At 39.1% G+C, this 13,491-nt stretch overlaps 2 protein-coding genes across 2 annotated transcripts in view; one reads left to right on the top strand and one right to left on the bottom strand.

Moving 5' to 3' along the window:
- ralgps2 (Ral GEF with PH domain and SH3 binding motif 2) overlaps positions 1 to 13,491 on the bottom strand; it is a 266,842-nt gene that overhangs the window by 146,413 nt on the left and 106,938 nt on the right. The gene's annotated exons all lie outside the window — the stretch shown is intronic.
- The window catches only part of angptl1a (angiopoietin-like 1a), a 50,741-nt gene that overhangs the window by 35,270 nt on the left and 1,980 nt on the right, over positions 1 to 13,491 (top strand). The window contains exon 4 of the mRNA XM_055641987.1: positions 7,881 to 8,151. Coding sequence (XP_055497962.1) covers positions 7,881 to 8,151 — 271 coding nt within the window. The remainder of the gene's footprint in view (positions 1 to 7,880; positions 8,152 to 13,491) is intronic.

Genomic DNA, 13,491 nt, shown 5'->3' with positions numbered 1-13,491 from the left:
ATGTATTGTTGACATGGCATATCATCCGTGATTAAATTATTCTAAAGAATACTAGACTAAGTGGGACCTGTTGGGTCACATGGGAGGGCTGGTCCCCCAACGCAATATTCCACCTCTCACCAATTCCAATATTGGTGGCCAATGGGGGGGGGGGGGGGGGGGGGGGGGGGGTGGATTCCTGGAGCGCTAGTATGGATGTTGTGGGCCAAAGGACTGGTTTCCAGAGGGGTAGTATGGACATTGTGGGTCGAATGATTTCTTGGGCTGACAGCTCAGTCACTCAGGCCTGGTGGGCTGGCAGCTCAGTCACTCAGGCCTGGTGGGCTGACAACTCAGTCACTCAGGGCTGGTGGGCTGGCCGCTCAGTCACTCAGGACTCAGGGCTGGCAGCTCAGTCACTCAGGGCTGGCGGCTCAGTCTCTCAGGGCTTGTGGGCTGGCAGCTCAGTCACTCAGGGCTGGTGGGCTGGCAGTTCACTCACTGCTATCCCTTGAAATTCCATTTCAAGCAGAGTGCATGCCACCACATTCAATTTCGTAGCATTTCAAGCAGATTGCAGGCCACCACATTCAATTTCATAGCATTTCAGGCAGAGTGCAGGCCACCATATTCAATTTCAGGCAGAGTGCAGGCCACCACATTCAATTTCAGGCAGAGTGCAGGCCACCACATTCAATTTCATAGCATTTCAGGCAGAGTGCAGGCCACCAAATTGCCAAACAACTCATTGCATTTCAATAAGGGCTAACAAATCATTTACTGCAAATACATTGCAGACTCACAGTTCAGTTGATTCACAGCTTAGAATCACAGTTGTGGAATCTCCCTCGCAGTCTTCCAGAGTGACTGACTCGCGTCCAGGCATCCGGGGTTTTATAGTCCTGCCCAAAGATCCTATAGCAGAGCAAGATAGTCCACTCCTGCTAAATCCAATGGGCTGACGTGTAGTACTCAATGGAGCGGAACGTCGGCCATTTCTTCGGCCATTTCAGTAAATTCGACCCGACTTTAGTTATCCCTCTCGCAGTATAATCAGCGTTGCGGGGGAACAGTATGTGGGTGTGATATAGGATTAGATTCATAATTCAGTTAATTCATAATTCTGTTATTTTTTGTTAATGATTAATATGTTAATAAATTATAATTCTGTTAATTTTCTTTTTTAATGTTTAAAATTTTTTTTTTTTTTAAATCGCTCATGTGCTGTGTTTGAGTTGATTTTTGTATTAAATTTGCACTCTGTAATTCATCTAATCACAATGTTCACAACTTTGGTAAAATAATCGCAATATGAAGATTCCAGTTGCTCTACTCTTGGAATGTTCCTTAATGTTTTTTTGTGTCTATGGAATTGTTTTTCAACACTAAAATGGGTCTGGTCTTCCCAATAGTGAAATGAGATGAAATGAGATCTGTCTGTAATAGTGGAGTTATCTAAATGAAGTATTTAACAAAATAAAATTTGTTTTGAGCAAGATTAACAAATGATGTATAACTTAAGGACCATACAACTGTAGGATTGTGTAGGAAAAAACACACATACACACATATATGAATGTGATATAGATGTATATAATCATATAACACACACACATATATATTTCTCCAGATTTTTATATATAATGATAAACTTTATTTCAGACTCAAGGCCCCTACAAGGGACAACATTACATAAAAATACATTGCAAACCTCCCCGCAACTTTACCCTGGTGTCCCAGCCGAGCTGATCCAGGCCAGACTCCCCACACGCTGTGGAAGGAACATAGGCATCATTTTGCTTTTTATTGTGAGGCAGAGAGGCAGAAAGAAAATGCTCTTGAGGAGAAGATTTTTATGAGGATGTTTCCGTAACCGGCTTCTGTCTCAGCACTAGTATCTTTGCTCCGCTATAGGATCTTTGGTGTGGAGATGGAAGCCGGTTACGGAAATGGTGCTGAAGATTACCCATGACCCTACTACGGCTTTTTCGTCGAGTGGACTATCTTGCTCCGCTATAGGATCTTTGGACCTGCCCCCTCCCCCCGGAAGAGGCGTTGCCTTCATCGTGGTGATTGACAGGCGAGAGGACCAATCAGCTGATCGGAAGATTTTTTAAACACTCATAACTTATTTATTTTTCATCGATCGGAAAAATCCTCGGGGCTGCCTCAGCGGAGGGGGACTGTGAGTAAGATGGCCAAAAATCATAGCAATATAGGCTAGCGATTTTTCTAAAATCAATATGGAGTGCAGAGAGGAAGTGGTCAAGATAAGACTTTTAGTTATATAGATAGTGATAAGTGTCATCTTGAGGTACCTGTGATGCAGGTATTTTCATAGTGGTTTCACATAGTAGGTTTGAGGATTTTGATTGAGCAAAGATGAAGAAACAGACATATATCAAATTCTTGAATTATGCATGATTTGGGCAGGAGGTTGCAGGTGATAGCATGCTCTTGTAGCCATTGTCTGTCTAGGAATAAAAGTTACTGTTTAAGAGAGTCTGTTAACGTATCCTTGCAAGCTCCATATTGAAGTTATACTCAGAGATTACAAAAGACAATTGCTGGTTCCAGTCATCTGCATTGCAGCAGTGATTTCGGCAGCACAAACATTAACAGTACAGGGAATTTTATTCCTCCCAATTGCAACAGATCAATGTAGCTATAGTCTCACTGCAGTAAAAATGAGATAGAGAAACTTCAGGATTGTGCAGTATTCCAACTCTAATAATATCATGAGTGGTGCAACAGGAGACTAATTCCATTAAAAAAACATCATGGGTGCAAACGGGTCATGCACCCCCATGGAGGCCTATTAGAAGCGGTTAACTAAAAACCACCTGGTAAAACGTACAATGAGTTCCGGTACTATTAGCCAAACCATTAAAATTCAGGCATCCCAAGTCCCATATAAAAGGAGACTAATCAAACTACTTGCCAACAATCATGAGTTCCAGCTGTTCCCCAGCCAAGCCACTAGGTTCAAACATACCACCATGAAAAATTAAAGTCCATTTTGTCCAAAGAAACTGCACCAAAAGTAAATGCACGTTGCATACTGCTACTCAGAAGAAAGGAGTCCAATGCACAAAAATGTGCAGCTAAAACTGATCAGATGACTACATAAGTCACAGGTGACAGAAAGAACTGAGAGATACTTAATATTTTGCGATATGAAGTGATGATGGTAGCTAGCCAAACTAATTGGAAAGGATATTTTTCATGGCTGACTAATGTGATAAATGTAACCATGAATGTACTTCTCGTTAATGCCTTGCTTGGATTTGTTCGTTACTGACTTACTGAACAAATTCCTTTGTTTCTGTATCCAAATCAGAAGTCAATGTGTTTATTATCGTGATTGCAGCATATTATATGTTTTATTGCCCTCAAATTCACCTGGACTGTCACTGACATCTCGCTCCCCTTTCTTGATCTCTGTGTCTCTATCACAGGAGACAGACTATCAACTGACGTCTACTACAAACCTAACGATTTCCAGTTATCTGAACTACACTACGTCCACCCAAGCTCTTGCAAATATGCTATCCCCTACTCTCAATACCTTCATCTCCACTGCATCAGCTCCCAAGATGAGGTTTTCCCATACTAGGACTTCAAAGATGTCCGCATTCTTTAGTAAACGTGGTTTCCTCCCGTCTGTCATAGATCGATCGCTCACATGCATCTCCTCTGTGTCCCGTAGTTCTGCTTTGGGTCCCCCTCTCCTCAGATGCAACAAGGATAGAATTGTCCTGATCCTCATCTTTCACCCCACCAGCCTTTAAATCCAACATATCATCTCCGACACTTGTGTCACCTCTAACGTGATCTCACCATTAATTATATCTTCCCATCTCCACCCCTTTCCGCTTTCTGCAGAGAGTGCTTCCTCCGCAATTCCTTGGTTCACTCATTCCTTCCCACCCAAACCACCCCTTCGCCAGGGACTTTCCCCAGCAACCACAGGAGATGCAAAACCTGCCCTTATACCTCCTCCCTCAATTCCATCCAGGGACCCCGATAGTCCTTCCAGATGAGATAGTGGTTCGCATGCACCCTCCTCTAACCTTATCTACTTCATCCCGTGTTCCCGATGTGGGCTCCTGTACATCGGTGAGACTCCTTTCCTATTCCCATACAGACCTTTCTGTCCTATGCCTTCTTCAATGCCAGAGTGAGGCCACACGCAAATTGGAGGAATAACACCTCACGTTGCACTTGGGTAGCTTACAACCCAGCTGTATGAACATTGTTGAGATCACTCTGTCCCAAGTCAACAATTGGCCAATCAGGGAACCTCCTTGCCTGAGGTCATCTGTTAGTGGCCCTGATTTGTCCTGGTCTTTTCTTGCTTCTAGTTTCACCCCCACTACAATCAGTCTGAAGAATGATCCCGACCCAAAACATTACCTATTGCCTGACCCACTGAGCTACTCCAGCATGTTGTATCTATCTTTGGTATAAACCAGCATCTGCTGTTCCTTTTTATTAAATTATTGCTTTTCCTGAGGACTGGAATGAAAAATATTTCCTTGAAGCAGATGAGAAAAATACATGTTGAAGAAAGAAGTTGAAGATGTCGACAAAGATTGTGGCCAATTGATTGGTGTCATCTTTCAAAAGATTACGGTCAAGGAAATTTACTAGAATGGTATGAGTCACCAATGATGCAAAACTTGAGAAATGTTAAGAAACCGAGAAGTTTGAGAAGACGCTGTTATGTGAAGCATCTGAAAGCCGGAGTAAATAAAAAAGCTATTTGCTGTATCAGATTTCAGAAATGATAAAACAAGTACAGGTAGCAAAATAAGGAGAATTTATTACCTTGCAAGATATGATAATTGAAAATGCACTGCCGAAAATGATTCCTTATTAAGTTACAAATGAAAATTGTGGCAGGAAGGTTTAGATGGCTATATAGTAAGTCTCCTTTGGAGACTGAAACAGTTAATGAATCTATTTATAAGCATATTTGTTTCAGCTGCATATAACTTTGGCCTTGGTGCATTAGACTTCTGCGAGATCAGTTTTCTATACGGAGAGGTGAATATTAAGACCTTTAAGAATGCAAGGCATTCGTAAAAATCACATGTATCATTCACAAAATATGAATCGCATAATAAATGAAACATCTGAAATAAAATTACATTTTTGCATATTTAATAACAAATATTTGGGACCCGACAGGGAGCTACAGTGCCCTCCATAATGTTTGGGACAATTATCCATCATTTATTTATTTTCCTCTTTATTCCACAATTTGAGATTTGTAATAGAAAAAAAGCACATGTTGTTAAAGTGCACCATGTCAGATTTTAATAAAGACCTTTTTTATACATTTTGGTTTCAAAAGTAGAAATTACAGCAGTGTTTAAGTGTTTATACATGCATATCCTTTGCATGCAATGACTGCTTAAAGTCTGTGATTCATGGACATCATCAGTTGCTGGGTGTCTTCTTGGTGTTGCTCTGCCATCCCTGTATTGCAACCATCTTTAGCTTATGCTTGTTTTGGGGGCTAGTCCCGTTCAGTTTTCTCTTCAGCATATAAAAGACATGCTCAATTGGGTTCAGATCGAGCAATTGACTTGGCCACTCAAGAATTTATCATTTTTTAGCTTTGAAAAATTCCTTTGTTGCTTTAGCAGTATGTTTGGGATCGTTGTCTTGTTGTCGAATGAACCGCCGGCCAATGAGTTTTGAGTCATTTGTTTGAACTTGAACTGATAGATGTGTCTATACAATTCAGAATTCATTAAGCTACTCAGCAATTGTATCATCAATGAAGATAAGTGAGCCAGTACCTTCAGCAGTCATACATACCCAGGCCATAACACCCCCACACTGTGTTTCACAGATGAGGTGGTGTGCTTTGGATCTTGGGCAGTTCCTTCTCTCCTCCATACTTTGCTCTTGCCACCACTCTGATATAAGTTAATCTTCATCTCATCTGTCAATAAGAGTTTTTTCCAGAACTGTGGGTGCTTTTAAGTACTTCTTGGCAAACTGTAACCAGGCCATCCTATTTTTGCAGCTAACCAGTGGTTTGCATCTTGCAGTGTAGCCTTTGTATTTCTGTTCATGAAGTCTTTGGTGGACAGTGGTCATTGACAACTCCACACCCTACTCCTGAAGCATGTTTCTGATCTGTTGGACAGGTGTTTGGGGATTTTTCTTTATTATATAGAGAATTCTTCTGTCATCAGCTGTGGAGGTCTTCCTTGACCTGCCAGTCCCTTTGTGATTAGTGAGCTCACCGGTGATCTTTCTTCTTAATGATGTTCCAAATAGTTGATTTTGGTACGCCTACAGTTTGGCTGATGTCTCTAACAGTTTAATCTTGTTTCTCAGTCTGATAATGGCTTCTTTGTCTTTCATTAGCACAACTTTGGTCCTCATGTTGATAAACAGCAATACAATTTTCCAAAGGTGATGGAAAGACTGGAGGAAAGACTAGGTGCTGAGAGCTCTCTTATACCTGCATTAAGGAGGCAATTAAACACATCTGAGCAATTACAAACAACTGTAAAGCCATGTGTCCCAAACATTATGGTGCCCTGACATGGGGGACTGATGTATAAACACAGCTGTAAGTTCTATATGGTGAAACCAAAATGCATAAAAATGGCCTTCAGTAAAATCTGACAATGCGCACTTTAGCCACATATGATTTTTTTCTATTACAAATCTCAAATTGTGGAGTACAGAGGCAAATAAATAAATGATGGTTCTTTATCCCAAACATTATGGAGGGCACTGTATATCAAAGTAAACAGGGAAGCAATAAAAGCACCTATTTTCATGTTCATTTCCAAGACTAAAAACAAGTATTTTAGGCTCCAAACTGGTGACCAGGGGCGAGGCCAGTGTTCAATGTTTAATTGCCAAAACTTGCCAACAGATAACAGAAAAATCAACTATGTTCAAGGCGGAACTGCAGATGCTGGAAAATCGAAGGTAGACAAAAGTGCTGGAGAAACTCAGCGGGTGCGGTAGCATCTATGGAGCGAAGGAAATAGGCAACATTTCAGGCCTGCTGAGTTTCTCCAGAAAAATCAACTATATTAATCTCTGACAAAATATCAGAGAATAAATACTGCCGCTCTACAAAGGCATCAAAGAAATCACAATTAAAAATCAATACTGCAACAAGACCTACTTGCCTTAGATCAAAATTGATTGTCAAACCTTGCTGATTAATAAATTACATCCACCACAATGATAAGTATTTTCACTGGCACAACAATCTAGCACTTCCAAGCTCAGCACATAAATTCTTAACAATGTATTAACACCTCAAAGCGGTATCCAAAATTGAAACGTCATTTCACAAGTTCAAGTTGTGATAACTTTTTGTTTATCAGTGTCTAGAGAGCAAACTTTTCCAGGATATCCAACCACAGAAACAATAGTATTGTCTCACCCCCTACTATAATGCCTCAAAAAAATAGTGCACTGTGATTGACCTTTTAGGTCAGTCCATAATCATTTTATAGGTCGTCATTTTGATCAAACATACTTAAGCAATGAATATTACAAACATCTATCATAATGATTTCCTTTTCAGTTCCAATGTTGATCAAAGGGGAAAAAAAAGGAAATTCACAATTCCTTTAACTTGTAGGCTAAGAAAATAATGGTGTTTATCCAGGTAACAGGATGCAGTGTTCACAATTACAATTTGAATTAATTTTATAAAAGCATAATAGGAGCCTTTGATCTGGTAAGTGCTGTCTCAAAAAAAATCTTAAATATACAAATCTCAATATACTGACACAAAAAGCTTTTGTGAGTAATGCACTGAGTATTGTAACTTCTTAATAGATAAAACAATGTCTGAAAACATTGCATATACAATAGTGATTACAATTTGATTGGATGCTATCTGATTTCAGAGAGGTTTTGGCGACATCGATGGAGAACATTGGCTTGGACTAGAGAATATTTACAGGTTGACTGCACAGGGAAACAACAAGCTGTTCATTAAATTGGAAGACTGGAGTGATAAAATAGTGTACGCTGAGTACACTGCCTTCAGAATAGAGGATGAAGACGACAATTATAGGTTACGCGTTGGCAGCTATCAAGGGAATGCAGGAGACTCTCTTGCATGGCACAATGGCAAACAGTTTACAACACTTGACAGAGACAGAGATTCATACTCAGGTAACATTCTTAAGTAATATTCTTAAGTAATTGTGTTTGAAGGGCACTTTTACAAATATAAACACAAAACATAAATCATTATGGAATTATTTGTGATGAATCATATAAATGTATTCGCTAAATGGTGGACCTGTAATTTTATCATTCAAATTCTTCTTTATACTACATAGATTTACTTGAAACATTAATATATATCAGATACTGGGGTTAAAATAGACCCCATTTCAGTTCCAGTTCCAAATTACTGACAGCAATTGGAAAACAAGCAAGGATACTGGAAAACTGCCTGGAAGTGATTGCCTGTTACTCCAACAGCAATCACAGTGCCTTATTTGTATTCTGGAGTTGCTGCCAGAGTCAAGGTTACCACAGTGAAGCTGCAATAATACGAAATGAGCACGAGTGATATCTTTAATATACACATTAACGACTATTACAGCAAAATGTAGCAATTCAAAATGACAACATATACCAGATCTAACAACATTCAATTGTTATAACTTTGTTAACCTACAACTTTAAATTATGAGCTTTAGATTTGAATTCAACAACTATTTTTGATGCATATTCGCAATTAACTGATATCCACAAAACATGATTCAAGCAAAATAAAAGTTGCACTTAAATTAAAAGATTACAAAGTACCATAATGTATTAATGAAGCAGATTTTTTTTACCAAGTTCTCAGCTGGATCTTTTGGTAAACCTGCTAAAAGTGTTAACAGGTAAACCATTGGTGTCTATGACAACACATGCGAAGCCAAATGCAATTTAGGGCTTACAGTATATGGAAAAACAGCATGTTCCACCAGGGGAATTTATGGCTTCAACATGTTTTGTGGGAAATCAGTATGGAAAGGCCAACAAAAGCATATTTATTTAAGAGTTTATAATATTGCTTAAGCATCTTGCAAAAACAAACTTTTTTTTGTAACTGGAAGGCAATAGTGGAAACAGATTAATGAGGCATGGCTGGAGTATAGAATAATGAAGTCTGAATGATGCCAGTGTTCCTGACTATTTTTAAAGTTGCCTTCAAATCAGACAAGTGAAGAGTAATCATCAGATTCCTGATTTGTGCTTGGTCATTGCCAGGCAGGTTTTGAGAAGTCAGGTTACATGGTGCAGAGTAGTTGAAACCTCAGTCTTGGTTTTTTATAGATGGACATATTTCTGGATGTGGAGACACAATAGACTGCAGATGCTGGAGCTTGAGCAAAAAGCAGCTGGCTGGCCCGCTAAGGCACTACATTTTTAGACTTGATGTTTTCATTAAGAGATTAAATGATTATAGTGGCATTGAACATCAAGGGAATATGGTTAGATTATCTCTCGTTGTAGATGGTCACTGCTTCACACTTGTGTGGCACAAATGTTATTTGCTGCATTGGACAGCCCAAGTCTAAATATTTTAAGGTCTTGTTGAATTTGGGAGTCGTCTTTCTTACAGTTTGGCTTTCTTCCCAACTAATTGTTCAAGCGCGTTTGATTGCAACATGCGCCTTAATTTAGTTCAACAAAGAAACTGACATAAAACAAACACTGTAAATCTTTATTTATTTGTTCACCAGACGTGATCATCCTTATTAACTTCAGTACTTATTGCCTGTCCTTAATTGCCCAAACTGAGGAAGCAGTTAAGACTCGACTACATTAGTGGTCCATACAGACCAAGGATGGCAAACGTCTTCCATGATGGACATTGATAACCTAGACTTGAATCATTTAACAACTCTATATATGACTTTACAATGGGAAATATATTATAGAAGCAGGTGATTTTTTTTGTACATTTTACAACTATGTTCTGAGGCCAGATGAATGATCGCAACAAAGACTACATCTCCTCCTTTGTCGGGTCTGAATTTAATAGTGAAGGGTGCTCCAATGGAGTCATAGCGATTTAATGTTAACTTGCAGTGCTTCTCAATGCCACACTTACTCAAATGGTGTCAATGTCAAAAGCTGTCACTCTCACTTCATCGCTGCAATTCAGCTCTATTATTCATATTGGAACCAAGGTGATATTGAAATTTAGGGATAATGAGTCTTGGCTGAAAACAAAATGGACATCAGTGACTAAGTTACCTGCATGTGATGCTTGATAGTATTGTTAACAATTTTTATAACTTTGCTGATAATCACAAATCCAACGGTTGGGTGCTAATGGTCAGAATTGATTTCTGGATTTTTGTGGACAGTTTAAGGCAACTTTCCGCTGTAGGTAGATATCAATGTTCTTACTGCACTGTAACAAATTGGCTAAAGGTACAGCTGGTTCCAAAGCACAGGGCTTTAGCAGAACAAAAGAGATGACAGTTGAGATGGCTAATACATTCATCATTCCGGGTTGAAGACAATTACAATCATTTACAAGTTCCACCATCAGTAAGGATGCTATTGTTCATAGGGCCATTACATATTGTTCATAGGCCCAGTAATTGTTTATTTGTCCATTATCTACCGATGTAGCAGAACGAAAGAGCTTTGATATGATCCATTAGTTGTAGGAATTACTTGGTTGTCTTTAGCATGCTATGCCAGTTATTTAATATACACACATTATTCTGTGCTTAAGCTTCACAGGGTCATTCATTCATTTCAGATGTATGCTACGCATGGCATAGTTGTCTATAACTTTCATTGAACCAATGTTCTACCCTGGCTTAATGGTAGTGGTAGAGTGTGACCATGAATGTGCAGAACTGTAGAATACACATCTATTCCTTCTGATGCTACCTCATGGAGAGCCATTTTTATTAATTTGTTCTGAACAGATTTGAAACCCATCTAAATTAAATGTGAGTGTCAGACAACAGAATGAAAAGTGTTCACATTGTGAACAAAAAGATTGTTCTTACTACAATATAGATACGTTGCTACAAGGTCTATGAGATAGTCATTCCCAACAACAGTCAAGGCACAATGCATCGGTGACACGGTACCTGGCAAATAGCAATTTTGCCACAAGTTCCACAATGTTGATGAGGAGGAATTCAGAGTTGACTGGCTGCTTGCAGTTTGGATGGTCCCAAATCTGGGCCAACACCAACACCCAATGGGCACCTGGAGTTGCCAATTTTTATTGTTGTTTGTAAAAAATGAATGGCTAACCAGACCATTTAAAGAGGCATTGAAAATAAAATCCACTACATTGAAATGGATCTGGTGTCACATTTAGATCATTACAGGTCAAGTTCCCACTTTTTCTTACATAAAAGATAACAGATCTATTTCACAATACGATAGTTTCAAGGCCACTGTTATCATTTTCATACCCTTATTTTTCATAATAACTAATGTATGTTTCTGTGCAAGGTGTACATAGCTCAAGTACCAAATCCAAAGATCGTTTGTGAAAACTTATATTTTAATTTGGACTTTAGCTCTCACTTTCAGCAGAAGTTCATTTCAATTCTATCTATAGCACCACGTAAACCATGGCTATTGTATTTTATACCCACTACCCCAAACAGTCACATCATCCTTCACTCCTGAAGAATGGCCTCGTCCCGAAACGTCACCCATTCCTTCTCTCCAAAGATGCTGCCTGTCCTGCGGAGTTACTCCAGCATTTTGTATCTACCTTCGTATTAAACCAGCATCTGCAGTTCTTTCCTACACATCCTTCACTGTTAAGATATCCTTAAGCATAGTATCAGGCATGGTATAAGCCCTTTGAAATCCAATGCCATATTGGCATGAAACTGTATCTATTTCCTTAATTACAGCATCTTCTACCAGTGTCATATTCCTTCTTTTCAAGTAATTGAAATGTCAACAAATTGCAGGTTGGAAATTTGAAAAAACTAATATGAAATATGATGAAACTCTGTTTTGACTTCCTTTTCCAGCTTTATTCGCTTAGAGCTTCTAGCATTTTCTGTTTTTATTTCATTCCTACTTAAATGGTCTCTTATACCTCTATGATCAGTTTGTCAATTCAATGTGCAAGCTTCTCTCTTATCCATACAGACTACTACAAATTCATACCTGTTGGTGAATGGGAAAATCCAAGCACCAAAACAATGCACCTGAGCCCCCCATATCCCTGTAACACAGCAATACAATCCTAATTCTTGAGCACAGAACCAACCTGAAGAAAAAAAACAATATACCAAAGAGGCATGACCAATATTTCGATTAAAGGATCTGCATCCCTGGTGTTGCAAAATGTCTATGAAGAAGTGTGTGTGTGTGTGCGTGCGTGTGTATATACACAGTGCATTCAGAAAGTATTCAGACTCCTTCACTTTTTCCACAATTTGTTATGTTACAGCCTTATTCTAAAATTGATTAAATGCCATCACTCCGATATAAGTTAATCTTCATCTCATCTCTCCACAAGAACTTTTTCCGGAACTGTGGTTGCTCTTTTAAGTACTTCTTGGCAAACTGTAACCTGGCCATCCTATTTTTGCAGCTAACCAGTGGTTTGTATCTAGCAGTGTAGCCTCCGTATTTCTGTTCATGAAGTCTTCTGAGGACAGTGGTCATTGACAAATCCACACCTGACTCCTGAAGACTGTTTCTGATATGTCAGACAGGTGTTTGGGGATTTTCCTTGATTATAGAGATAATTCTTATGTCATCAGCTGTGGAGGTCTTTCTTGGCCTGCCAGTCCCTTTGCGATTTGTAAGCTCACCAGTGCTCTCTTTCTTCTGAATGATGTTCCAAACAGTTGATTTTGGTAAGTTTAATGTTTGGTTGATGTCTCTAACAGTTTTATTCGTGTTTCTCAGTCTCATAATGGCTTCATTGGCCCAACTTTGGTCCTCATGTTGATAAACAGCAATAAAAGTTTCCTAAGGTGATGGAAAGACTGGAGGAAAATCTAGGTGCTGAGAGCTCTCTTATATCTGCATTAAAGAGGCAATTAAACACACCTGAGCAATTACAAACACCTGTGAAGCCATGTGTCCCAAACATTATGGTGCCCTGAAATGGGGGGTACTATGCATAAACAGTGCTGTAATTTCTGCATGGTGAAACCAAAATGTATAAAAATTGCCTTTATTAAAATCTGACAATGTACACTTTCACCACATGCAATTTTTTCTATTACAAATCTCAAATTGTGGAGTACAGAAACAAATAAATAAATGATGGGTCTTTGTCCCGAACATTTTGGAGGGCACTGTACATGGCCTGATTAGTAAATTTGAGGATGACACTAAAGTGGGTGGTATTGTAGAGAGTGAAGATGGCTATTAAAAAATAAAGCATAAAGGATGTTGCCAGATCTAGAGGGTCTGAGCAGTAGGGAGAGGTTGAGTAGACTGGGACTCTCCTGCTTAAAGTTCAGGAGGATGAGGGATGATCATATAGAGGTGTATAAA

This window comes from Leucoraja erinacea, chromosome 10, assembly GCF_028641065.1.
Source record: "Leucoraja erinacea ecotype New England chromosome 10, Leri_hhj_1, whole genome shotgun sequence".
Taxonomy (NCBI): domain Eukaryota; kingdom Metazoa; phylum Chordata; class Chondrichthyes; order Rajiformes; family Rajidae; genus Leucoraja; species Leucoraja erinaceus.
Note: the sequence above shows the minus strand (reverse complement) of the source record. Positions and strands in the feature narration are given on the sequence as shown.